Raw genomic sequence first — 25,920 nt, forward strand, 5'->3', positions numbered from 1 at the left:
TAGGAGACTCAAATGTACGGATTTCCTGATTCTGATCGATGAGTTCTTGCTAGAAAGAATGGTGGCCATGGGCCAAGTCATGGTACGGGAGGAGCCCCCCCCCCAGGAGGGGGGTGGCGCCTGGACAAACTTGGTTTGTCATCAGAGGCAGGGTTCGGGGCTGTGCTCAACCAATAGCGTGTAACAGAAAATGCAGTCTCGTTGCTGCCTGGCTTTGGGAAGAGGGCGCCCGCCGGCCAAACAACTGTTTTCTTGCCAACTGTACCGAATCACTGTCCAGACATTTCTCATGGAGGAGGATATTCTTTGTTTCATCGACAAGACCGCTGCACGTGAGTCACCCAAAACCCACAAGGCCTCCAGGCAGGAACTTTTGTGCAACGCTTGTCACTGCTGACATTCACATGGTAGCGCACGGGCCACATTTAACATCCTGCGTTGTATTTATAGTGCGAGGGGGAGCAGGCTGCCTGCTTTCCTTCCTCTCCTTTCATCCACCAGCCAAACGCCATCTTGTTCATCAGTGCCTTCAGTGCTCGCATTTACTTTGGAATAATTGACCTGCGTCTCATTTCTTTCTTGTCCTGTAAACCATTGAGACGAGGCGAAGCGCATCTCGACTGTTTGCAGCCTTTGGTCCTGTGCTGACAGCTCTTCGGACTGCAAACACTCATCAGCAGAAAGTCTCATTTCTGTCCAAATCTTTTTCTGCTTCCTCCGCAGACAAAACTACCAGTCCGGTTCTCACTAGATAGGTCCTGTGTGGCCCGTCAATGTACGCGATCAGCATTGCCGAATACAACTGAACCATCATGGACACCATTCACGAGCATGAGTATCGCATCCGCGACCTGCCTACACGGTCTATCACTCTCTTCCCGACCCGCACTCAAGTTGTTCGAGATATCAAGGATGTGATTCTCAAGGTAAGATAGTCCCTGAGTCCCAATCGCGAGCCGATCATTTCTGTATAGTACAGTGAATGCTAACTCTGCCTCCAGCCCGGCCTGAATCAGATTTCCGTCATCGGATTGACCCCTACCGTCGATGCGCACTCAATCAAGGTAGATGGAACTGGTTCCGCAGTTATCAGTGATATTTCGGTCGAGCTAGTCGAGAACTCAGACATCTTCCAGGAGATCTACCCTGATTCGGACAACGATGACAACTCTGAGACATCAGGCGACGAGGGTAGTGAGCGTGGTTCGGCAAAGCTTACAGACGATGACACTCTCAGCCCTGCCAAGACAGCATTGAAGGCGGTTAAGAAGGAGATAGTGGCCTTACTCGACGATGCCAAGCGTGCAGACGAGGTGGTCTCAAGCGCAGAGAAGCGTTTGGGTATGCTTGATGAGTTTGGAAAGAAGTTCGAGCCCAAGGCTGGAGCAGAGGTCGGCGACATCGTTGATGTCTACACCAATCAGCGAAGCAAGACGTTCAAGGACCACATGGACGGAACAATTCGCCAGCGCGAGCTCCGTGACGAACTCGTCCGCCTTCGAAAGACCGAGGAGAAGCTCGATGCGCAAGTCCGTAAGGAAGACCACAAACGCAACAAGGCTTCTATCAAGCAACGGGAATCCAAGCGCAAGGCAGAGCAACTCAAAGCTGTCCGCCTGCAGAAGAAAGCTGCACAGAAGCTGCGAATTCGCAACGAGAGAGAGAAGTTCTGGCCACGCTCTTGCTACACTGTCCGCATCACTCTTGACGCAACTCACTACACGCCTATATCTTCTCGCCGATCTTCAGTCTCCTCTGTTACAGACCTAGTGAAGCCCGTCGTCGATAGTCCCGCTGATTCTGCATCGACGATGACCGAAACCCCGTCTCCGGCCTGCGATATCTCGATCTCCTATGTCACATCTGCAGCCTTCTGGTCGCCGTCCTACGATCTGCAGCTTAATACAACCGCTAACACCGGTACACTTTTCTTTGACGCGCAATTGACTAACAACACCTCTGAAGCATGGAAGGATTGCAAGATCATCCTTTCCACCTCCCAGGCTGTCTTCTCTGGGCTACAAGATGATATCCCAAAACTCGTCCCTTGGCATATCAAGCTGGCTGGAAGATTTTCCGGGGCTCAAGGGGACATAACAAACAGCAGCCAAGAGATGGAATATCGGCGCAAATCACAGAAATTGCCCGCCTCTGGATCCCATGGGAACACAGGTGCCAGCCTCATTGGCCTCCGCCCTGGCCCTTTCATGCACCAGGTAACTCACCTTTCCCCTTACCCATTTGCGACGTCTCTAGCACTTCAAGATCAAAAGGCAGCTAACAGACTTGAGCAGAGGAACCTATTTGGGATCCCTGATCCAGCAAAGGGAACGTTATTCGGTAGCGCTCCGCAGACGCAAGCATACCAACATCAACAACAGCTGCAAGTGCAGGCACAGCAGATGCAGGTGCAGCAGATTCAGGCGCAGCAGATGCAGGCGCAGCAGATGCAGCAGCAGCAGCCGTCTGAAAGCCGCAGTGGTGGATTGTTTGGCTCTGCACCTGCTAGCAACCCATTCGGTCAACCTACCGCCGCCCCCCAATCTAGCGCATTTGGCGCTCCGGCCCCGCGTCCGGCCGCTGTGTCATCCTTATTTGGCCAAGTAAGTCAGTCGCGCGCCAAAGAAGCTGCGGTTCCTGAGCCTGAGGTCACGCTCCTCGAGCCTGAGCCCTCACTTGCCTTCCAGGAGTCCGCTATTGAGGAAACCGGTTTGACTACGACCTACGATCTCCCCGGATCCAAGACGCTCGCCCCTAGCACCACCGCGTCGAAGCAGCGCGTCGCCAATGTCTCCTTCAGCAATGTCGCGTTCAGCCACACTGTCGTGGCCAAGTATCGACCCGCTGCGTTCCTGAAGGCCAAGTTGCGCAACGCCAGCAAGGTGTCCCTTCTCAAGGGTCCTGTCGGCCTTACCCTGGATGGCACTTTCCTGGGTCGCTCGACGCTGCCACGGTGTTCTTCGGGAGACTTGTTCACCATGAGCCTTGGCATTGATCCTGCGATCAAGGTCGTCTATCCGAAGGCGGACGTCAAGCGAAGTTCGAGCGGTATGTTCACCAAGGAGAACAGCACGGCTTATATGCGGACCATCATCATACAGAACACCCGCGGAGCTTCTTCGGCGGGCGCCAAGGCAGTCCGCTTGCTCGTTGTCGACCAGGTACCTGTCAGCGAGGACGACAAGCTGAGGGTCGAGGTCGAGCAGCCTCGCGGCCTGGTCGAGGATGGCAAAAGCGTCAGCGCCGGAGTACAGGAGGGAAATGCGAAGGATAGCAAGGACTGGGGCAAGGCTGACGCCACATTAAAGAAGAGTGGCGAGGTCAACTGGAACGTTGAGCTGAATGCCGGTAAAAGCGTCAAGCTGCACCTGGAGTACGGTGTCTCAATGCCTGCTGGAGACCAACCGGTTCAGGTTTCCGAGACTCCTCGCTGGTAGACTTGATTTGCAGAAGCCCCAGTGGGAGAGACTTGCGCCATAAAATGATATTCGAGGCTAGCGAATCGGACACAAGAGGAGGCCGTAGTCCATTGCTGACTGAAGACCTTTGGCCTTTGTTTGCATTCGGGTATTATGTAGATAGACTTAGGTAGTTAGTCAGTGGTGTGTCACCAAATTGCGACGAACCTGAGCCAAATGAGCAAAGCTGTCCAACCTCCTAGCTCCCTTTGCCAGTGATAAACGTGAAATCTGTGGCGGACATCTTTAGCAGACATCTTTGTTTTAGCCTTTCTTCCCGAGAGAATTTCTTGAACGCCTGTCTCTTTGTAGAAGCTTAATTAGACACATACTTCTTATCCCAATTATCACGAACTGGTAGTTTTCTGCTCTATTACCGTGTCACATGGGTGCTGCTACCGAGCAGTTCCGGCAGCATAAGGTAGAAGGTCAGATGCAAGTCGGGGACGCCAGAGGAGTGTGTCTCCTTTCTGGAACGTCATATTGAAAATTATTGTATCGAGGGAGACAATATCCCTTTAGAGGGCTGTGCTGGAATGTCGCGGTAGCCTCTTGACCATATCGTGGTTCTGCCCGTTTATCCATCCCAATGCATGCTGCCAAACTCCTTGACTCCCCTAATCCGTTGTATGCTCCGAGAAATGCCCGTTTACTCCACAAAATTACACTGCCTCACGGGCATATCGGTATAGCTGTGTGCCACCAGCACATTCACGTTTATTCACCGTCGGAGGCTTCGAGACCAAGATGTTGCGGTCAATTTCAGGATGCTGACGGATCTGAAGCTGATACGAAATATAAGCCTTTGTCTTGTGGAAGGTAAAACGACTTGAGGCTCAAGTCGACAAATAGACAAACCTGATCAGTCACAATATCGCACCCAGCTATTCCCTGCGTTCTGCTCACGGACGCATAGTGGATGCCGACGGCCGCACCCGACTGCCCGGGCCGGATTTGGCCTGCGCTAGGCCTGCGCTTTTCGACTTGGCTTCTGGAGCTTAATTCCTCCTGAAGCTTATATCCCCAAGTCGCCCACAAGTGATGACCAGCGCCAGGACGAAACCAAGGAGGATCACAAAGATCTCGACGTAGAACAGGGCGACGATAATCATCTTGAGGGGCGGGTTGTTTTTTGGTGAGGTGGTCGTACTGGTGGCTTGGCGAGCGGGCCCTCTTTGGTGATTATGTCGGTCGACGTTGGGTGAAGGCTGCTGGGACGGAGTAGTTCGGCGCGCACCTGTGAAGCTTGCGGCTGCGATGCAGTTTATAAAAAGTCAAAAGGAGCGCCAGTGCCGGTACGTCACGATCTCGCACTCTCCGATTTTAATCTCGGATGCTGCCCGGGGGGCCTTCGGTGGGCACTCCGCATGGCCTTGACCGCTCGCGAACTCTGGCCAACTCTGGCCTATTTACAATCCGCAGGGGGGTTTTCTGTGTTGGACGGGGTAGGATTCTTCATACAATGGCCAGAGGGTACGGTTTAGGAGGCCTGTGAGAGACACCGTAGTCTCGTGGGCAAATGCCCAATCTAAGCAAGTCCCTTGCAAACCCACACTCCCCAAGCAGACCACACCGTGTGAGGCAAGGTCTTAAAATCGCTCTCCGGCCAGTTGCGGTAGCTTATTGGCGATTAATCTTACAGAAGCCCCATAGAAGGTGGATCGAAGCTACCGAGGAACCGCAGGTGGGCCTCGCTACACGGTCTTGTGGCGCTCGAATTCCCGAGCCCCTGAATCGTCGAATTCACAATCGGCGGCGAGACGTTGCACTAGCCATTGAGGGCACTTATATAAGCGAGCGGCTTCGCTCTTCCCTCTATATCGTCTCTACACCATGAAGCGTATGGATTTTCTCAGGCTGAGGTGCACCATGCGGCGTGCCATCGCTTTATCCGACAACCGAAATTCTGTAATTCACCCGTTTGCGGTACTTTTTGTAAGTACTAGGTTTGGCGTTGGTGCGAATGCCGCGGTGGCCCCTTTTCCACTATGCAGACCCACCCAGAATCCTTGATTTGCAATTCGGATTCCAAGAATCTGAAAGTGCAGGCTCCGATGCATGCGAAACCCGCCACCCCTCGTCGACGGCGAATTTGGGCGACACGCGAACTCGTGTCTCCGGTGCAGCTGTGATTTAGCAAAAGATTCCGCGACTCGGCCCAAATTACTCGGACAGAGAATAACCTTTTCATAGCGGCTGGACTATTCCACTCAGAGGCAAATACAGTCCTTGGCAACAGCATTGCTACCACAGTGTGTTCGCACAAATCCCGGAACTCATTCCGTACCTCGATCTCAATCACCCTGCACGATGAAGCTTCACGAAGTAGTACCGCAGCTACCCTAGGATACACCACCAATGCGCAGCTCGGCTTATCTCATACAACATGGCCTATCTTCAGGGGTTCTCGGGTAGATCCCCTAACCGGGGTCTTGAGTTAAAATGCTATCTAGACTCCGCTAGGAGGCACCAGGGAATTCTGCCTAGCTAAGCCTAGCAAATGTGACTATTGAGGCGCTCTAAGGGGCCACGCTCTCAGGGTCCACTTAAGGGGATAACAGGGTCTCCTTTGTATACTGTCCCACTTCAATCAGTCCGAGGACTTAGGCGACGTCTGGACCCCAATACTCTCTACTTACTACGTTACTTGAAATTGCTTACCGGAGTTGAAGCTTCCCGTAGCCCTTCATTGGCGCCATATCAATGCAATCCCATGTCTCATATAGCTACCGTCCGACCAGGGCGCATCGCTAGTCTGGCATATGAAAACAGGGAGAGGATTGCCACTACGAGATACGAAAGCGAGCAGGCAGGACTACAGCCTCGAGAAAATCTTTTCTGAGCTGGCTGGACGCCAACATTCCTAATATGCCGACACTTTCAAGACACTCGATGGGGACAACTTAAGTAGACGATATCAAGAAGAGAGAGACCGGCGTGGAGAGACAGGGATGTTGCTGCGACTCATTGACACTTGCTCACAGACCTTGGAGAAAGCAAAAGCTTCTACCCTGCAAAGGACGATATAGCCCTGCTCGTTTTAAAATTTTGTTGTTCCACGTCTGCTCCAGAGATCCTTGTCGTTGGAAACCAGGCAGCACAACTTTACATTTCTATGCGGGCATATTAGTGTCCGAAGACAGTCCAGCCTGGCACTCATCGATTTGTAGGCCGTAATTCATTGGATCTGCATAGCATACTTTGTGTCACGTTCCAACAATTATCGCTCCACTCTCTGGCCATCTGGTTTTGTTCTGATAGTGACAATTGAACAATGTAGCAGTCACATTGCAAAGCTCATTCATTGTCAGACAGGCTGCAAATTGCGGAAATTCTTTGATGTCATTCATCGCGAACAGTCAGTCCTTTAGGTTCCATTGCGAGTAAGGAATACTGTACCACAATCGAGACAGGTATCTTTCGAAGTTCAGTTGCAACTACTTGGCAAAAGGAGTTGCAGTTGTCCTTGTTATCATTCTCCACTCAACTTCAGCCCGCACATTCCTTTCCAAAGCTTCCTTGACAAACTGCTCCACAGCGATTTCTTCCTTTCTACGCGTGGGTGCAGAGCGTTTGTTGTCGGCTGTGGTCCCGTGGACGGGTGAACTGGTGGCTATCATGTGCATTATGGCTTCGGCGATGGCACAAATATACCACAGAGAGAGGCTGTGACAACAACTGTGTCACTCAATGAAATACTGGCGTTGGAAGACGAGAGGTGTGATACATGCCAATGCCGTAACGTCTGAATCAGGTGGATGATTATGCATTGCGTCGGAAGTAGAGACCTAGACCTCTCCAGGGTCGAAGATGTGACAATAGACCACGCAGATTGATCATAGCATGGCCGGGCATCGGCTCCGCACCTTGACCGGCAGTGGTGAGGACCCGGAGAAGTGGGGCCGTTGGACCTCCGACATCTGTCGGGATGGCCAGACAGTCAGGTCGCCAGGCTAACAGATTCCTCCCGCATTGCCTGCGTTAGCGCATTCAAATCAAGTTTTCTGCTGCACGTTGGAGCTGACATCCTGGAAAGCCGCGCCCCAGTCCAATGAGCTTGTGTGTGTTCGGTTCAGACGTTCACATGCACCACATCTCTTAGCTTTAGGGTGACCCAAGCTGTCGGTGACGTCGTGGGTGACGTTGTGGCTCGTCACGCCACACATGCCCGTCCTCCTGCCTGCAGAATTGCCTCCTCGAGTGTGTGCAGGTGGGAAGGTGTGGCTGACGACATCGAGAGGCTCTTATCGAGGGAGAAAAATTAAATACACTTTAAGTTGGAGAGGATCAGTACATGTATCGTGCATCCCTCCTAAACACCTACAGAACTCCTACCTCGATCCCATACTCGCGTGAGACCTAGGAAAACATTCCATTATCACAGACACCTACACTACCCCTGACAATGTCGCGGACATTGCTCCTTTGTCATGTGCATGGCTTCAAGGTCAGTTCTGGATGAGGCGGGACTTGAAGTTGTGGATCACACCAATATTAATATTGCAACACCAGGGCGACGATGACAGCTTTGGCACTTTCCCTGAGGTATGGTAAATTCAATGTCCAGCTGGCCATATTCATAGTCTGACCAAAGCTACTTAGGATTTCAAAAGAAGCCTGAGCAGTCAACTCTCTGACCACAATGTCGAGTCCGTCATCTACCCCAAATACGCCACCAAGGGAGAGCTCACCGAAGCCAGCGTCAACTTTCTCGAATGGTAGGGCTGGGTACACACCCATATTCCTGAAGAATTGCCATGACTGACACAGAAACAGGCTCAAAGAACGGGTGATGGAGATTAGGAAGGCCAAGCTCGAAAAGCCCTGGCCGCCGAATGACAAAAGCGTCGGAGTCGTCCTCGTTGCCCATTCCATGGGCGGTTTTGTGGCCAGCGAAGCACTGTTTCATATCTTGGACGAGCGCGCAAATAGCGACGACAAATCCGCCCCTTTGTTCCCCATGATTCAGGGAATATTGGCCTTCGATACGCCATACAACGGCCTCGCACGCTCCATGTTTGTCTACGGCGGCTTCTCCAACTACCAGAAAGTCAGTTCTGTTTTCAACGTTATGACAGCGCTTTCCGCCGCTCCTGCGAGCATCAGTATGGCCTTGAAGCGCGGCGCAAGCTCCATTCCAGGTTCCAACAGAGCCACCAACCCGGCGGCCTGGAAAACATGGCAGCTTGTTGCCGTGCGAACAGGGACAGTTGGCGCCATCGCTGCCGGCGGCGTGGCTGCCTATGTTCACCGAGAGAAGATCAAGGAGGGCTATCAAAATATGAGAGGTCTGAAGAAGCAAGACCTTGTCGAGGGATACCAGCAGGGCGTAGATCGCCTCGGTCAAGGCCTCGCTTACGTCAATCGCGGCAATGTCGGGCAGTCTTTTGCTTGGCTGAGTGACCACTTCACGTTTGTCGGCGTGCTCATGAAACAACAAGAGTTGAACAAGAGACTCGAGCGGCTCGCAAATCTGAAGGGCATTGGTATTCACGATATCTACTGCTCGATGGGTGAGAACGGGTACTGGAGTGGCGGCTATTTCGTGCCAGAGCGAACTTTCTGCGCTATTCCGGCCGACGATCAGCCTGCCAGCAATCTATTTTCCAGGCATGTCGTCAAAAACGCGGAGGATGAAATCCAGGCACACATGTCTTTGTTCCATCCGGACAAGAATGAAGAATACCAACTCATGGTCGACAAGGCGAGCAAGCTAGTGATTACCTGGTTCAACGACGACTCTGAGATTGTTGATAACCCCGAAATTACAAAACCGGAACCAGCCGACTCTCCCGAAAATGCAATCAAAGCCACGGACGAAGGTGTCGAAGTCGAAGGAGAAAAGTCCGCGACGGAGAATGCTGACACTCAAGGCACAGAAGATAGCGACGGGATCCCCGACGAGTCACCACTCGACATTGCCGCGGCCGCTTCTCTCGTCCCTTTGCCAGACGATGCTGAGGACACGAAGGGCGATTCTGTGCCCGAGGTCAAGGATAAGCAGTCATACTACAGATATCTCATGGGAATCGCCCAGTCAACCGGCACGGGTATCTCTCAAGCGGGCTCTGGGGTGAAGGGATACATTCCAACAAAATTGCCAGCGATCCCGAAGCCGAGCATCCCTACCATGCCCAGCGTGAGCCTTCCCAGTGTCAGTGTGCCAGGTGCTGGTTTCTTCTCCAAGAAAGAGAAGTCAACAGCTTCGGAGGAGAGCGCTGCTACGACAGCGACTGAACAACCGGCGGAGAACGTTGAGAAGACCGAGGGGTCTAATGCCGCACAAGACACTGAACCAGAGCAGAAGGAGACATAGGAGAGTACAGGTTTTACATGAGCAACAATCGATAGTAGCTTGTTTCCTCCTTTCCGCCATTGAACTCCTATCTTGAAATTTTTGACTTTCATCGTTTTCTACGATCAGCTTTTCGTAATATGATTTCACCTTCAATTCAGGTTGTCAATATCTTCTCTGAACAATTAAATACAAGTAGTGCTACATAGGTAGTCAAAGGGTTTAGTCAGCATGTACCGGAAGCATAAGCTTTTGAAGTAAGTCGGGCGTCACAAATTTGGATTACGGCACACCGTTCGGCTTTTCGTCGAATAAGCATGCACGAACTGCAATCCGAATCTTCCGATACTGGATTAAATCATATCAGATATTACGTGAAAAGAATGTGAGCAGTCTACGACAAACTCCCATAGAACTAAGGCCACGCACGCCACTCAGATTCGCTGCGCCGCAAGATGATTGCGGTGTTTGGAATCATTCTGTCCATAAGAAATCATACAAGGAATAATTACAGCCTCCAGCCTCACCGTCAGATGCGCAACACGTGCCTACCAAGGCTGACCCACGGTTGCACACCTTGTATCGCGCTGAGCTGAGACGTAGACAGTGGCCGATGTCGTGCCCACATTGGTCAAAGACAGTCGGCCCTTCACCTCGATGTCGTGATGAGCCGCCATTTCTGCGTAGCAAATGTGCCGATCTGTAGTCTGACATGGGAAGCGCAGTGTCGAAACATCAGGTGTAATATGAGCGATACTTCCTGGAGTCTGAACATAAATACAGCAGCACGCCTCTCCTTCCCATTTACGATTCAATGCTCATCTGCGAACGTTTCTGCACACCTGAAGCTATAATCTCCTTATTTAAACTAAAACAAACGTCCCGACCCACTATTCCATCATAAAAATGAAGTACTTCCAGGCTGTTTCCATCTTCGCTGCCCTTTCCGGCCTCACATCCGCTGCGCCGGCAGCTGAGTCTCGCCAATTCAAGGCGATCGTCACCTTTACCGGTGCTGCCGCTTCCTACACCCTCCAGGTACCCACTGATGGTTCTCTCTTCCAGACGAGTAAGTACAGAGGGGCCTAAACAAGAATGAAAGAAAGTCCTTGGTTCTGACGCGATGTGCCCGTGAAACACTGTATTCTGACGTGGCGCTGGGAACAGACAACGACCTTGCGGTCGATCTCATAAGCTCGCAAGGCGGGGCGACTTGCTCTTTCTTCGGAATCGATGGGGCTTCCGTTACCATTGTCGGTGCTAACAGTGCCACTGTCGCCCCACCCCAGGCGATCGAGAGTGGCAGCTGTCGGGCATTTTAAGATGTGATAGATGGGGGTAGGATAATGTGAACTCCTTCTGTGAAAGTGGAATTAGGGAGATCTTTGATTTATGCTTCAGCCGGTATAAATATTACGATGCCATTCATCCAAACCTGATCACTCTCAACCATACCTCCTATTGACTTCAGGTTCAACGTGAACCCTCTTTTGTCCTTCCTCGTCCGCCAAAATCATCGGCGAGTCGATCGTTTCCTTCAGGACGAGCTCCAGCCTGCCTTCAGGAGTGACCTCCCTTATGAAGGTTCGTGATTTCCATGTTTTCCAGTTCCTGATTCCGCCTCCTGCATTATGGAGCAGCGAGCTCGGTTGAGAGACCATCGCCAACGCTATCAACTCCCCTAGCTCCGACCATGCCCTGCTGTACCAGCCGTCGCCTAGGACGAGTAGTAGTAAATGAGCATAGACCAGCATGACGTGCAGTAAGAGGACACTCATCGACAGCTTCACAATCAATCCTTCAAACTTGTAGGCGTGCAGCTGGTGGTAAAGCTGGTAATCAAGTCGAGTCATGTGGTCTGCTTTGGATGATGGCGAGCCTACTGTATTTGGATCAGATTTTGTAACGTCCGATGCGGCATAATATCTGAAATAGGATTGTGCTCTCCTCAGTGAGTCCGTCAAGTATAGTGCATGAGCAAGCATTCCGCATTTTGGCCCTAGGGAATAAGGAACGCTTTGGTTACAATAACGGTGTATGAGTTCAAAGGGTTGCACTTGGGCTGTCTTGCCCGGCCCTTGTTGGTACTTCGAGTCGACAGTGAGGTCGGAATTAAGCGAGTTGGCATATTGAGTAGTGATCGCTATTATTGAGTTGGCCTGTGCAGAAGTATTCTTTCCGATACCAGCTGATATAGAATCCAAGGAAATGCCTGAGCGCATTATTGTTGCATATGGCGCTGTGAACCAAACCTGGGACTCGATCCATCTCGCATCAACGAGACATAGGTAGACTGGATGATAGACGGAAGAGCTCTTGCCATCATACATGAATAACGCCGTAGAGATCGTGATGTCAGGAGGAAGCAGGTGAGAAATGTCGATGTATGTTGTGTTGGGCTTGCCTTGCTCCTCAATCTGCTTGACTATATGCCGAAACGTGTTGTCCAAGTGAAGAGTAAAAGGGAGCAACGAGCCCAAGTTCTCGAAGGAAACTGGACGGAGGAGGGTGGTAGCATTGCGTGTTGGATTCTTGTGCAATACAGTGCTGCATTGCATTGAAACTGATGGCTGCCGCCAGTCTAGGTCTCTCTTCGTCTTGCTGAAAGGTTTCGCCTTGATCATGGCAGCGCTTGATGAGACGGATATCCAAGCACGGTAGCGATTAAACAGCTCCTGCGTGACGAACGCCAAAGGCGAAGTAACTTGAGTACTCAATGACTCGCAGACCATGTTCAAGCAATCATCGCTTTTTTTCATTGATCATGTCCATCGTTTTGTTTAGCCTCGAGGATATGTTCTGGCAAGTCATGAGCTCGCAGTCGTCCAGACTCTGCTCTTGGTAGGTCAGTGCAAACGAGTCGACTGTCGCACGATCCACAACTGTGACATTCGCAGCCGCTCCCGAGCTATCGTCGACGAGAACCTGGTCCAGTCCGGACAAAATGTGTTCAAACCGGTCAGAAAAAGCGGAGGAACTAAGACGATCATCTTTGGTCTGATCCGGAACAAAACGGTCATCAATGAGCAAAGGAAACAAATGCTCAAATGATGCACCAATGTATTTAGCATCTTCCAACTCCTTTTTCGTGAATGTTGCCATTGCCTTTCCCTCATCTGGAATACGCCACCAGTTGTACTGTGGCGTCATGAGGACTCCTGAGCTAGGAGCAGCCAGCAATCCCAATCCCGACACCAGCAAAACCAGTGATATTGTCAAGAGCTCCGGGGCACTCTTGAAAGTAAAGCTTGCCGAGGCCAAGAAAGGGCTCTGGAACAGGAAAGAAGGGTCCGAGATGCGGAAGGGTGAGACCAGCAGGCCGAATGAAACCCCTCGGCTGGTCAACAGGTGGTAACGGATTCGATGAAATAGGATGTCCCCCAACGATACCAGTATTAACGTCTCATGGAGCTTGACGGCGAATAGCAGGCTCTTCAGTTGTATATCACTTGCTTTCCATTGGAGGTTTTTGAGATATAGCCAGAACAACGTCAGAGTTGCGGCGACAGGCAGGAAATGTATGGCGAGGAAATAGAGGATTGCTCGCTTTTTGCTGTTGGTCAAAATGACCTTTGTTTCCTCCGACGTGCTCGTGCTCTGATCATGTTGGAGATCAATTTGTTTAGGGTGTCTGCTCGGAGAGTGCCCAGCACTGCTTTTTGAGTCGCAGCACTGCTGGCTGCTGTTCTTCAGGCTGAATAGGGTCACTGTGTCAGAAATCCTTGTGCATCTGGTCCCATTCTGACCCTCGCTGTCTGCACAAGAGACGACGACGTCTTCGCGTAGATCAGCCGGCAGGATTGTCGAGCATTGTGATAGAGCTCTTGGCTGAGCCTGTTCGTCCATTTTGAAGTCTTGCGTATCGCGAGCTTGACGTAAAATAAAAAGCGACCCATGTAATTGTTCACGAGCATCCTCCTCAAGGGCCTGCGTCACGTATGTGTATGGCTACATGATTCCCATACATCTTCCTAGTTAATAGAAAGGAAAGGAAGTCTTATGGGTGTCGGTATGATTTGTAAAGAATCGAAAACGAGAATGTATTCCGCTCATCCTACCCTCGGTGGCCTAATCAAACTCGTGGGAAGATTCTTGTCGCAGAACACAGCCCCTTTGGCGCGAATGAGAACTCAGCCAGGGTATTGTGCAACGTGGGATATACGCTCAATCTCCACACTTGCAGAAAAGCGTGGCCGTGCCCTGTAATAAATGATGGTTGCACCAGTGAGTGCTGATTGAGCAGACTCGGTGGAGCAGTCTGACTGCAGGAGCTGATAATAGATCGTCAGCTGCCGTCTACCAAGACCTGACCAATGGGGTAGTGATCAGAACTGGAACAAAGTCGCCCCCAAGCAGGAATTCTGGATCCACAAGTCAGAATCAACCGCCTATCGTTGTCTAATTGAGAGCATTCCGGTCGGAAGAAGCATGGGCTTGAGCAGTCCGGTATCACGCTTGGAACAACCGCTGCCTGAGATGCTGCAGCTGGCGCAAAGACATTGGAAAATCCAGGATGCCAATCTTCCACAGCCTCCAAGGCAGTAAATCGGCAAGAGGCTTCCACAATACCGACAGCCTTGACGGCTTAATGCAACACGGACCTCTCGATTGCTTGGGCGAAAAGACGCACCTCATCAATGGACCTAACATCTCTTCCGTTCTGCTGCTCGGGTAAGCACCTCTCTCTTGAGGTGAAATGCCTCACACATTTCGCTATATTTCTCGCACTCGCTGACTCGATTCTGAGAACCGCGAGTCCAAAGTGTTGAGATTCGCAGTGCCAGAGATGCTTCGGCTTCCCAGGTAGTCTGGGAAAACCTCGAATGTGTGTTGAGGCCATGGTGAGGCTCGATTCCAGCAGTGAGGCCGTGGGGCCCTTTCAAAGGAACAAATAAGCATCAATGCATGTTCAGCATAGCGTCTGCAGCAAGAAACATCCAGCAGGTAAGTATTTAGATCTTTGAACTCAAACGGCACTCGCAGTCACTTGTCGGAAGGGGCTGGGTATGAGAGACATGCATACTAGCCGTAGGACGCAAGGGTTGACGAGGGACGGGATTCGCTTTGGAAATGACAATCTATGGTCGTAGGATGAGTCGCAGGACAAGCTTCTCGAAGGAACCACTTTCATGAGGCTCATAAGTTGCAAATTTGGCATGAGAACGCTTCAGTAATTCAAGGCAGCTGCCGAATTCATCGTATGGGAAATTATCAAAGTATCAGGGTAAGTTCCCTGAAAAGAGTTATCCGCTGCCTAAACTGTTGCCTTTTGCAACCAACAGTCCCTCCAAAACCAGCGCCATCGCTGAAACCAGACCTCAATGTTTCATAGCATCGTACCATTTCATCTGCCCCGCCGCCTCAGATGTGATATGATATCCGCGCTACCAATTTGTGACAGCCGACCTCTTATCGTACCAGAACACGGAGATGTTGAGGTTAAAGACCGATGACAGTGTTTGCAGAAGGGCAATGTCGGGAGTTAAACCTCGCCGTTGTCCTGCTCCTCCTTGACATTGTCCTTGACGTCTGCCTTGGAATCGGCCTTGTCCTCAGTCTCGATCTCGTCTTCCTCTGAGTCGTCCTTGGCGACAACAGGAGACTTGGCGGCGGCGGCCTTGCCCTTCTTGGGGGTGGCAGGGGCCTTCTTGCGTGGCTTTGCAGCGACCCTGGCCTTCTTTACGGGACCACCAGCCTCATCATCATCGTCGGCCTCCTCGTCGTTGGACACAGCCTTCTTGCGCTTGCCCGCGCCGGTGGTCTTGCCACCAGCGGGGGTGTCAGGAGCCTTGAGAGTCCAGTCCATCTTCTTCTTGATCGTAGACTGTGGTAAAATGTCAGTGATTTATGGATGTACGTGTGCCCATGCCGCAGGGTTCTTACCCAAGCATTGACGGCCGAGCGAGGGTTGGTCATGCCGAGCTCGAGGGCGAGCTTAGGAAAATCAATCTGTACATTAAAATGTGTGAGTTAGCAAATTTTCACAAAGGAAAACGCACATTACGATACGTAAAGTTTATCGCGCAACATGAGGCGGAGTCACAACGCATGTAGGTGATGTGACGACGCTGTCAGCGCGAGACAGTGGCATTTGGCAACAAACATGATTGTCAGAAATGGCGCCTTAGGGCACACGAACGGTAGATAAAACATTGCGCGAAGTGGTAGTAGGGAAGTTTATCGGCTTGCAAGTGCTTACCTCAGGAGCCGTCTTAAGGCAAGTCATGGCCTTGGCCAGGATCTCCTGCTCGCGTGTGGTGAGGGAGCTGTAGCCACCACCAGCAGCCTTGGGCGTGCCGGGAGCGGCATCGTTCTCACCGTTCTCGGTCTTGCTTGCCATGTTGGGTAGATGAAGAGAGGAAAATGAATGAAGTGACAGCTGAAGATCTTGATAGTTGCAAGATGATGCTCTTGCTCGAGTGGGCGGTTGATGTCGGTGGTGAAAGTGCCAGCCCGCAGGTGTGGAGGGGAATGTTTGCCTGATATCTGAAAAACAAAACGGGCCGTGGTTCCCAGCTCACGGCCGAGTCGCCTGAAAATCCACGCTAAAATAGAAACAAATGCCAAATGCAAATGCGCGCATGTCATGGCCTACCGTGATTCAGAGGTCAGAAAGATTCCGTCCGATTGTTCAAAACTCTCGTCAAGAACAAGCGAATGCGAGGACTTCATTGTTCGTAAGCTTGCCCTTCATTGCTGGTCCTTCGGGACGAAATGGTCTCCCAGGAATACACAATGTGTCTGTAAACCAGAATACCGGGGATGAATGCGTAGTCAACAGCGTTGTCATATTATTGATGCGGCTGAGCAGCAGCGAACGGAATCAAGGATTCATTTATTGGACCCACCAATGAAGTATGAGGCCGACATGACGAATTACTTCATTGTGTCTACATTGTGGCACAAGGAAGCGTACTAAGCTATTCTGTACGGTTCTGGTGGAATAGCAGACAGCCTCGTCACAGAGTGGGGCCAGCCAGCTTCACTTCACTTCTAAGGAGCGACTTAGTCCCAGCTGCACAAGCATTGCAGGGTCTGATAGAAACTCGGGCTTTTCATGGCCAGACGGCAGCCCCTCCTTTTACTTTCCATCACAATCGTCCCCGTCCCAATCTCCCAACTTCCCTACCTGTTGACCTTACCTTCGTTCCCTACAGCAACTTGCGACCAGTCAACACTTTGCAAGTGCTTCATTACAGCCATCAGCAACCAAGCGACGATCGTAACCATGGGTGCCAACAGCCAGAGCGGTGGCGAGAAAGGGCGCTCCCTCCAAGAAGCGTGCCATCGAGGAGTCCCCTCTGGCATCAAGGGCATGCTCGAGAACAAAGCCGATGAGGATCAATTTGAGAAGAAGTTCACTTCTGTCTTTGACAAGGTGCAGGAGCAGGGCCGCCAGATCGCTGCCATCCTGGAGTGGACTCGTGATCTCCGCTGATTTTGAAGAGGAGATCTTCACAACGCTTGGTGGAGCTGACTGTTGGTCGTCTCATGTTCGAGATACCCCACCGAAGTTTTGAAGGTGGTAACATGCCATGGATACAGAGACAACGAGAGAGCCGAAATACAATTGCACTCATCGTTTTGAGTAAGCAAACCATTGCTGTCCCCAAGTGATTTACCTAAAGCCCGCGTGCTCGGCGTAATGTAGACTGCTGATCCGCTCGCCTCAAGACCTATTCCCCAAATACCTGTTGAAGAGCGAGTAGTTGCTATAAACGTTACGTTATAATGTGCGGCTTTGGGCCATGATATTTTCTCCTAGACCCTTCTAGTTGTTGGATGCATCTCATTGTACTCTCTTTCCCGCCCTGCTGTCATTAGCAAGCCATGAGAATTCATCCTGAATAATCTGGGGTCACTATCAACTGCGCCACTCTTTAGGTGCGCCAGATGTTGTGGTGATTCGAAGTCTTTCGGGTGACGCGCCTTGTTCGTTGCTGCTGCTTGAAAGGCCAAGCCCTTGGCGGCCACGACCCGTTGTCACACGTGGCTGGGAGCTTGCCGGCGCGATCAGCGTCCAGACTACGAACAAGCATCCAGAGAGATTCCTTGGCAGCTGTGCCCAATCCCAACTGCCCACCGCTCTCTCCCCAAGATCCTCGACGTGCGTCTTTTCTTCCCCAACTACCCCCAGGAACGTTTGTGCCCCCATACCGACGTCGATCAAATACTACAAGCAAAGAAACACCACCGAGGACACTTGTCTCACCCGTCAACACACCAAGTTCGTCCCGAAATGGCTACCCCAGAGGCCCCCAAGCCCCAGGCCCCAATGGAGGCCCGCCCCACCTCATCAAGCAGCGCGGACGCATCCCACGGCATAACGGGCCCGATCACCAAAGCACCTGTAAGTCCTGGCACTAACGCATCCGAAACCCAACCTTGGCTGAGCGGGCGACTAAGGGCTGAGCTTCTGTAGAAAGCTGAACCCCGTCCCGTTGCGCAGAAGCAGGAACCTGAGCTTCGTGGGGGCGGCATGACCATTGGCTTCAACTGCTGCCGTGGACATTGCAACTGCCATGAGACGTGCTGCTGAAGGCTGCCGCGATGGAGACATGGAGATTCTAAGCTGGCAGCGTCAGGTGATTCACTGAATCCCGGGAAGCAGCGCAATGATCAACCCATCCGTCGGCGAAAACGCTGAGTCTAGGCATTGAGGGACACGCATGGAACTTTCAAACCCACGCGGGAAGAGCAAAGATTGTCTCGAGAGATATTCGAATTGCTTGATTTCTATTCAACTGCTTGATCTACGTCCTTATTACCGTGACCAGACGCAAGCCCCCCTGAGCACTGGCGACACTCCTGCCTAGGTCTCAAATCAAAGGCTGCGCACGCCCGTACCGATGCTAAACCAGACCGTGCCATGCAACAATACAGCACCCACAACAAAGCCTGCCTACCAAATGCTATTGAAAAATTGCATAAAGGTCTCCCATATGCTCCCAGATACAGGCCTGAAGATTGATTTGCTGAACTCATGGCCGCCCGCCTCAGGCGCCAAGTCAGAGGCAGCCGTCGAAGTCGGCGCAATGCTCGTTGGTGTGGTTGAGCTAATTGAAAGAGTACTTGAGGGAGAAATAGGAGTTGCCGTAGGAGTCAAAGGAGTGGTCGTGATGCTAATGGTCGTACACATAGACGCTGGCGGGGTGGAAAACTCTTCACATTGGCCATGGATATCGGCCCCGTAGGTGAAGTCATCCACGAGGAGGCTCTCGCCTTGGCCGTTGCTGACATCCGTCCTAGAGGAGTAACTGATGCCGCCTGGGATGGTCCAGTTGGTGTTGTACAATGTATATGGGCCGACGCAGTCGCCTTTATTCATGGCCATGGTTATCTCGTGGAGCCCAGCGACAGGCAGACCTGGCCGAGGCACCTTATAGGAGATTGTGAGATTGGTGGGAAGGTCATTTCTGTCATTGCGGACAGCTGCCGTGACGTTTATCTTCCCCGTGTATTGCAGCAGACAGGTCTGGCGCCTGAGTAAAAGAACAGCGTCTTGCATTGGGTAGGAGTTGCCATTGTTGTCGAAGTGCAGTCTAGTGCCGTTGGTTAGGACGAGGGTCAAAGTGAAGGACGAGATCCCCGTGTCGACTGGGATCGTCGCGTCGACTGGGAAGAACTGTGTCAAAGGTCAGCACACAACTTGCCCACAGCATCTGAGTCACTCACAGCGAAGCTGTCGTCGAGTCCGTAGCCACTGCCATGAGCGGTGGCAGCAATTAGACAAGATCCGGGGCCACAATCTTGTTCACCGTTTCGATTCCTGTAGAGAATTTCCACCTTGTCAATCTCCATGGCCGGAAGGGTCGTAGTCTTCACGCGTATGTTGCCACTGAGTTGTAGATGCCTTGCAGCCTGCTCCAACGTAAGCCGCAAGTCTACCGGCTTGACCACATAGGGCTCGATGGGCTCTGACAGCGTAACCGTCTCGGGGACAACCTCAATCATTTTCTGGAGCACCTTTTGACAGACATCCTGGAAGCTCTGTGGGTCCGCCATAGCCTTGACTGTAATATTGGCATCAGAGCCAAAAATTCGAGCATCCGAGTCCTTGCCCTGAGAAACCGCCGGCCCCACCACGAGTGGGTTTGTTGTGTTGTTATCGAGATACTCGGTGACGACTTTCTCATCGAACATGGAAACTGTTGAGTCAGATGGTGCCTCTCCGTCCTCGATCAGCTCGGGGAACTCTGTGCCGTGCACACCTCCAAGCGTGTGTCCGCACGCAGTGACTTGGATCATCTCCTCATTGGTGAAGCCCATCCGGGAAAACTGCTCGCGGAATTGTGCGATCGAATGCTCTGGCTGAGGCACTCCCATGCTCCCGGCCCCGGGTGCATCCACCCTACCACCTCTAACGGGTATGACAGGACCACCACATGAACGGACCGAGGCATACACCCCAAGCGCGATGAGATCTGCCAGGCTCGATCTCTTTGACAGATAGTCCGAAAAGAACTTCAGCGTAGAGTTGAAACCCGGCCCTTTGCTCTCACCATCATCGAGCTGGTACTGTAGTGATCCATCCAATCCACCGTTTCCTGTCCTCACATCGGCAGTTGACATGTCGTGAAACGCAACCCTGAGCCACTCAGCCGCGACCTGTCTTCCAGGCCCAGAAGCCTCGTTGGAGCACGGCGAGATGGTGTCTGCAAAGTTCCGCGACTTGAATATCCGCCCCTGGTACATGATCTCCTCCAAGTCATCGATCGGGGACGGCCATGTCGGGTCGGCGAGCACGTTAGACAGCAGTGCCGCGATTGTCGGGAGGAGGATCGGTCTCATTGTGCCGGACTAAAGCCTTTGAAGGCTTCTTCCCAGGGCAACTGGGTCAAAGGCCGACTTGACACGGTGGCTCACGCCACAAGAGTTGCTCCACCGCGCCTCTGGCTGAAGTCATAGATCTGAAGATGCATTCGTGAGAATTTGAGCAGGCCATATCGAACCACATTTGAGTAAGCACTGTAGTCAGCCGCGATAAGAGGGAGTGGGTGTGGTGCAGCTGGATACGAGGTCGTCTCTTAGTGGATGATCTGCGACCAGGATGAGGGCAGCTACACCATAAAAGGTATTGTCTCGACAGGGGTGAAGAATCCTCAATGTTAGCCCCTTCCGGATGTCACTGGTAAAAATTGATGTGGATACAAAATTTCCGCAACAAGTGCTAGGTTTCTTCGAAATCTCAGTCCTGCAATGATAGATAGGAATTCATTCAGCACCCAATCGGGCCAACGGTCCACAGGCAGTAGCAAGGGCCTCGGTTAAGCTTCTTTTTAGACTTCTAATGTGCTCCACCATGTTGACGACCGTGCAACAGGCGTCCATCCTGCATGTCTCCACACATGCAACCATCAAGATCGAAGACTTGAAGGAGTGATCATCTCCAAGGGACAGATTGAGCCCATGGCCCGGGGAGCTTTCAGTCTACAGTGGAATTGAGATGCTTCTAGACAGTCACTCGTAAGCTGAAACTGATGCTTGAAGCACCGGACGGCCTAAGGCTCTCGTTGGTGGTGACCTCTAGGCACATATTGGTAAAGTTTTGTCTCCTCATTTCAACTGTTTGACTGGGAAGACCTTTTTTGATTGTTTTCGATCTGTAGTACTCTTCATCAACTCTCCTTCTAAATGAGCACCCTGATTTCCTAATCCCTCTGACGAAAGCAATTCTCGCCTAGATTCAAATTTCCAGGTACCAAGTGGTCCACTAGAATTGTAATACTCAGTCTTCCGCAAATGCCTGTCCAATAGAAAGGAAACAGGGCCTCGGAATGATCAAAGCGCGGGTACGTTGGGAAGGAGACGCTCGTGCTGTCAAGGAGGAGCAAGAGTCAGATCCGTACGCCTCAAAGCAAAAGAAACAGTGGTTGGCTGCTTGAAGATCGAGGGAAAACATCCCACTGGTTTTACAGTCACTGAATGTTTTCATATGGAGTTCCCACTAACGCAAACGAACTCAAAATCAAGACCCAAGTCGAATGATGGTTGTGTTTGTGAACTCGCCCCACTTTTGATCCTCATGTTTTGTATCTGTTCACTCTCTTAGCTCATGCTTCCTACTTCTTCTTCAACCACCCACTTTCACGACAAATGCATATCCACCCATCCCGCCTCTGCTGAACTGAACATCTTGCTCTTTTGTGCAAGAGGCAGGAGTTGACAATATGGATCGTCCGAAGCTGAAGGTATCTCCAAGTCTCCCGCACATCTGACAGCAGAAACCTGACGATAGGTACAGATGGGCAAACTCGCCCAGAAATTCAATCTCAGCCAGGGCAAACGGAAAGACGTTGACCAGGCAGAAACCTTTGATACATCTGCGAAGGGACGACTTCCTACGAGTCAATCCTATCCAGTGCAGCTCCAAGGATCGCAGGTGCTTCGTCGTAATGACGGTTTTGACTTCCCAATGGCATTCCATTCTATGGCTAGTGAGCCCCTTGCTGATCCTAGATCTTACCATGCTCGTTCTCTCGGCGCCTCGCCCGGACTAATGGCCACAGAGTCCCGCGCCTACAAGGTGGGTCATATCTTTGCCCTACTGCAATACTGGAACAGAGGTTTCGTGGTTGCTGAATCCACCCTCGCCCTTACTAGATGTCCATGGAAATCGACAGTCTCGAGATCACTACCCCAGAGCAACGAAAGGTTTTAGAGCTAGAGCAGCGACTGAGAGTTGCGACTCAGAGAGTGCAGGATCTGGAAGATGACGCAAGAACTCACGAAGAGGAGCTCATGGTAGCCAGGACCCAAGCTAAGATCGACATCGACCAAGAGGTCGTCAGACTTCAACAGGAGGTTGAGACACTGGAGCAGCACGAGGACCACCTAATTCGTGAGCTTGTGATCTCTGAGTCGAAGCTAAAGGGCCTCAAGACCACAGAGAGAGACCTGAAGAAGAGATTGTCTCACTTTCACACGATTTACTGCCTAAAGCACGCATACAACGCCCATCTCAAGAAGATGAGCCCTGTCAAACAGCACACAGCACAAAAGCTCCACGGAAAGTTCGAGGAGACGGAGGCAAAGTACATGGAGGCAGCCTTTGCACTTTACGACTACCTCGAAGCCAACGGTCTTCAAGATACGCTTCCAGCTAACGTGAAAGCCTGGCTGGCCAATCACAAGGGTAAAAAGAGTTGAGAGTCTACAATATGAAGATCGGATGTCTTCTCGGCTTCGTGGCAATGATGCAAGGGGTCTTGATCTGCGTTATGGAGTTCATTCCGTCAAGGGACAAAAGCTTTCCCATATGCGATGGTGCATTTGAATTGAGATTTACTGCGAGGAGAGGTTTACTTTTCAAAGATGAGAGAGTGAACAGAAAGCACTATCGCGATCATATCCGAGTCTTGATTGGTTGGGACAAAGAGGCATCTCGAACAGAAGAGACATGTTCTGTCAGGGCAATGGAAGACATGCGAATTGAGTTTGCTGAAAAGAGGGTACAACCTACCCCCCCTCCCCCGGCCCCCCTTTTAACTTCCCCAAATGTAGTCCGCCTCCATTTAATGTGTCGCTAGACAATATACGACCGAGGGGCTTCTTTCTTTCTATCTGGACCCAGTGAAACCATGTTTGAGCATGGGAAAATGCATATTGATTCCTTCTAATAGGCCAAGAAATTCTAAGAGATAAGTACAGTCCCTCAGTAGTCACGCGGGATACTCAAACGGCTGTCTGTTACTCACCTGTCGATAAGAGCCATCAACATGCCTAGACGGAGGTGATAAGTCCCATTAATTCAGCGGCCTATCCCCACAGATTACTCGGTAGCCAGCGAGCTAGTGTACAGACAGCGTATTTTAGGCAAGCCTCCAAACTCCCTCAAAGTCCCTGCTCCAGTCAACAATATTAACAAGTCATCCGTCGCGCTACCCAGAACCCAACCATCACTCACTCAATTCCAACTTCAGGACGAAGAAATCTAGCACTCCAGAGCATGTCAAAGTTAATTGTAACTTCGAGGAAATGTCGTCAGACGGAACTGGTTTCTTTGCCATGCTTGAGTACTGGTACAAAGCCGAAGCCACCCAGATGTGCGGCCCTTCTAGGGATATAGGCTGGAATAGGAAGGAATGCCGAGCACAAAAATGCCAAAAGGAGATACAATTGAGACTCCCGACCCAGGTATCCCCCGGACCTCTCTTCTCTCCAATGCCTGTGGTAGTGACCAACGTATCTAGTTCATAATACCAGGCTATTCGTATGCAGAGAGGAGCCCGATCTACGAACTGCCTCGCGAGCTGCTATACATGATCTTCCACCATCTCGATCCCATTGATGGGCTCTGTCTCGCCCTGTCCTGCAAGCTATTTCTTAATCTCAGCGCTACCCTACAAGCTCCGATTCGTTTTCCCTCGCTCAAGGCACATCAACACCGCTCACATGCGATGTGCAGGAATGTGCACATGTTCCTGCAGCGAATAATGCCTCATCGGGCCATTTGCAGCCGGTGCTTGAGGATACTCCCGCTTGAACCGGAATGGTGGGACATCCATGGGCCGGCGACGTTCCCAGAGCTTGAGTGGCAGTCTACCGTGCAGGAAGAATGGTCACAACAAAAGAGCACGATATGCCCAGAATGCGAAATCAAGGGCATCGGCGCGCGTCAGGCTTTTCCAGAGCTGAGGATGAAGCCAAAGAACAAGCCTCGTTCTCTAACAATCCCACAGTAGCATTCCGGCGAAAGCGTACAGCAGTGGCCAAGTGCGCTTGATTCGCGGAAATGCTAGTCGAGACATCTTCATGAAAGTTCAATAACCAGAAGAGTCGCCTCATCTCAACAATCCTAGTATTACCACGTCACTCTTCGCCACTCCAGTGATTGTCACGCCCCCGTTGTTACTGCCCGATTCGCCTGATCTTCGCACCATTTCCAAAAATTGTCACCCAGATTATCCTCCTCCGATTTCAACTTCGCCAATATGTCCGGCCTGCCGATCTGTTCCTCGGGCTGTACCCTGCCGAAAGGAAGAATGTACGCACCATTGTTCTCGAGAGTTATCTCTGGCGAGAAGCCAGCATAAAGCTCTGTGTACCCACCAAATTTCGGATCGTAAAGGAACAAGCGGTCCGCCACAGCCATAAACTTCGACGGGGCACCTTGGAACGCATTCGTCTTGAGGTTGCCCGGGTTTGCAGCAACACTAATAATCCCGTGCTGACCATACCTGCGAGCGTACTCATGGGCCAGAATCCAGTTTCCAGCCTTCGACCTGGCGTAGTTACGCCTCCCATTCGGACATCCTGTAGCTAACATCTTGAAATCGATGCCCTCCGCAGGAACGTGGGACTCAGCCATGATACTTGACAGCCACACAACGCGGACGGCGCCTGGATGGGAAAGTTTCGCTGCGTGTTGGAGCTGGGGGAGAAGGAGCTGTGTGAATAGGAGCGCCGCAACACAGTGCATCCCAACGAATTTTTCCAAGCCCTGTGCCGTCTTTGACTGGACGGGCACGGCGTCGGCACCGATGCCTGCGTTGTTCCAGAGGATATCTAAGCGGTTCTCCTGCACGGCAAATTCGGATGCTGCGGTTCGGACCGAGTTCAAGTCATTAAGGTCGAGTAGAAGCGGCTTAAAGATGGTCAGGTACTCGGGCTCGGGCTCTATACATCTAAGCGTCTCGATGGCTATATCAACCCGTTGCTGTAGAAGAAAGTCAGCAATCCGCGGTCGTTTTAACAGATCGGGAAAGGCAGGCTGTCGCATCGGAACTGACCTTGGATCGTGAGGCGATATACACAGTCGCTCCGGTGCCCCGAAGCATCTTGCATAGCTCGAAGCCAACCCCCTGATTTCCACCGGTCACTATGAAGACATGTCCTTTCTTGAGCCCCAAATCCTTCACCCCAAACGTAGGTGCTGGCGGGAAAATCTGAGTCCAACGCTTTGGGTGGAGCATCGCCATATCGCAGACGGAGGCTCGCTGCAGGGATTTGAATATGTCTGTCGGGCACACCTGGGAATTGCAGACGGTCACTTCAAACATTCACAGCAGCAGGGCAGGTTTGTTGGGGGCACCGAGTATGGGAGAGAAGGACAGGGCATAGCCAGTCATCACCGCGCGTGGAAGATTCGCCCCGAGTAAATACCATTTTTAGACAGTGCCGCCACCATTTGTGCTGACAACATTTTCTCAGAAACCTATTCTGAAA

The 25,920-nt window shown here is 51.6% G+C and overlaps 11 protein-coding genes across 11 annotated transcripts; 6 read left to right on the forward strand and 5 right to left on the reverse strand.

Moving 5' to 3' along the window:
• Positions 1-812: 812 nt before the first annotated feature.
• On the forward strand, positions 813-3,437 carry J7T55_013061 (mucoidy inhibitor-like protein; the record flags this gene model as incomplete). The annotated part of the gene is made up of 3 exons (XM_053141713.1): positions 813-926; positions 1,002-2,216; positions 2,295-3,437. 3 exons carry the CDS (start codon positions 813-815, stop codon positions 3,435-3,437), a joined length of 2,472 nt encoding a protein of 823 aa, XP_052995407.1.
• Positions 3,438-7,863: 4,426 nt separating this feature from the next.
• Positions 7,864-9,774, forward strand: J7T55_013062 (uncharacterized protein; the record flags this gene model as incomplete). The annotated part of the gene is made up of 4 exons (XM_053141714.1): positions 7,864-7,905; positions 7,971-8,003; positions 8,061-8,176; positions 8,235-9,774. 4 exons carry the CDS (start codon positions 7,864-7,866, stop codon positions 9,772-9,774), a joined length of 1,731 nt encoding a protein of 576 aa, XP_052995408.1.
• Positions 9,775-10,659: 885 nt separating this feature from the next.
• J7T55_013063 (uncharacterized protein) lies at positions 10,660-11,075 on the forward strand (the record flags this gene model as incomplete). The annotated part of the gene is made up of 2 exons (XM_053141715.1): positions 10,660-10,822; positions 10,921-11,075. The coding sequence occupies 2 exons, from the start codon at positions 10,660-10,662 to the stop codon at positions 11,073-11,075; spliced, it is 318 nt and encodes a 105-aa protein (XP_052995409.1).
• Positions 11,076-11,198: 123 nt separating this feature from the next.
• J7T55_013064 (uncharacterized protein) lies at positions 11,199-12,377 on the reverse strand (the record flags this gene model as incomplete). Its single annotated transcript, XM_053141716.1, has 1 exon — positions 11,199-12,377. One exon carries the CDS (start codon positions 12,375-12,377, stop codon positions 11,199-11,201), a length of 1,179 nt encoding a protein of 392 aa, XP_052995410.1.
• A 118-nt stretch (positions 12,378-12,495) lies between these two features.
• Positions 12,496-13,599, reverse strand: J7T55_013065 (uncharacterized protein; the record flags this gene model as incomplete). Its single annotated transcript, XM_053141717.1, has 1 exon — positions 12,496-13,599. One exon carries the CDS (start codon positions 13,597-13,599, stop codon positions 12,496-12,498), a length of 1,104 nt encoding a protein of 367 aa, XP_052995411.1.
• A 1,636-nt stretch (positions 13,600-15,235) lies between these two features.
• J7T55_013066 (uncharacterized protein) lies at positions 15,236-16,093 on the reverse strand (the record flags this gene model as incomplete). The annotated part of the gene is made up of 3 exons (XM_053141718.1): positions 15,236-15,577; positions 15,637-15,702; positions 15,953-16,093. 3 exons carry the CDS (start codon positions 16,091-16,093, stop codon positions 15,236-15,238), a joined length of 549 nt encoding a protein of 182 aa, XP_052995412.1.
• Positions 16,094-16,981: 888 nt separating this feature from the next.
• Positions 16,982-17,191, forward strand: J7T55_013067 (uncharacterized protein; the record flags this gene model as incomplete). Its single annotated transcript, XM_053141719.1, has 1 exon — positions 16,982-17,191. The coding sequence occupies one exon, from the start codon at positions 16,982-16,984 to the stop codon at positions 17,189-17,191; it is 210 nt and encodes a 69-aa protein (XP_052995413.1).
• An 801-nt stretch (positions 17,192-17,992) lies between these two features.
• J7T55_013068 (uncharacterized protein) lies at positions 17,993-18,292 on the forward strand (the record flags this gene model as incomplete). Its single annotated transcript, XM_053141721.1, has 2 exons — positions 17,993-18,103; positions 18,203-18,292. 2 exons carry the CDS (start codon positions 17,993-17,995, stop codon positions 18,290-18,292), a joined length of 201 nt encoding a protein of 66 aa, XP_052995414.1.
• Positions 18,293-18,655: 363 nt separating this feature from the next.
• J7T55_013069 (uncharacterized protein) lies at positions 18,656-20,544 on the reverse strand (the record flags this gene model as incomplete). The annotated part of the gene is made up of 2 exons (XM_053141722.1): positions 18,656-19,378; positions 19,429-20,544. 2 exons carry the CDS (start codon positions 20,542-20,544, stop codon positions 18,656-18,658), a joined length of 1,839 nt encoding a protein of 612 aa, XP_052995415.1.
• Positions 20,545-21,923: 1,379 nt separating this feature from the next.
• Positions 21,924-22,902, forward strand: J7T55_013070 (uncharacterized protein; the record flags this gene model as incomplete). The annotated part of the gene is made up of 3 exons (XM_053141723.1): positions 21,924-21,944; positions 21,998-22,279; positions 22,357-22,902. The coding sequence occupies 3 exons, from the start codon at positions 21,924-21,926 to the stop codon at positions 22,900-22,902; spliced, it is 849 nt and encodes a 282-aa protein (XP_052995416.1).
• A 1,687-nt stretch (positions 22,903-24,589) lies between these two features.
• Positions 24,590-25,673, reverse strand: J7T55_013071 (uncharacterized protein; the record flags this gene model as incomplete). Its single annotated transcript, XM_053141724.1, has 2 exons — positions 24,590-25,411; positions 25,485-25,673. 2 exons carry the CDS (start codon positions 25,671-25,673, stop codon positions 24,590-24,592), a joined length of 1,011 nt encoding a protein of 336 aa, XP_052995417.1.
• Between the last annotated feature and the right edge of the window lie 247 nt (positions 25,674-25,920).

This window comes from Diaporthe amygdali, assembly GCF_026229845.1.
Source record: "Diaporthe amygdali strain CAA958 chromosome Unknown NODE_9_length_1275696_cov_64_842800, whole genome shotgun sequence".
Taxonomy (NCBI): domain Eukaryota; kingdom Fungi; phylum Ascomycota; class Sordariomycetes; order Diaporthales; family Diaporthaceae; genus Diaporthe; species Diaporthe amygdali.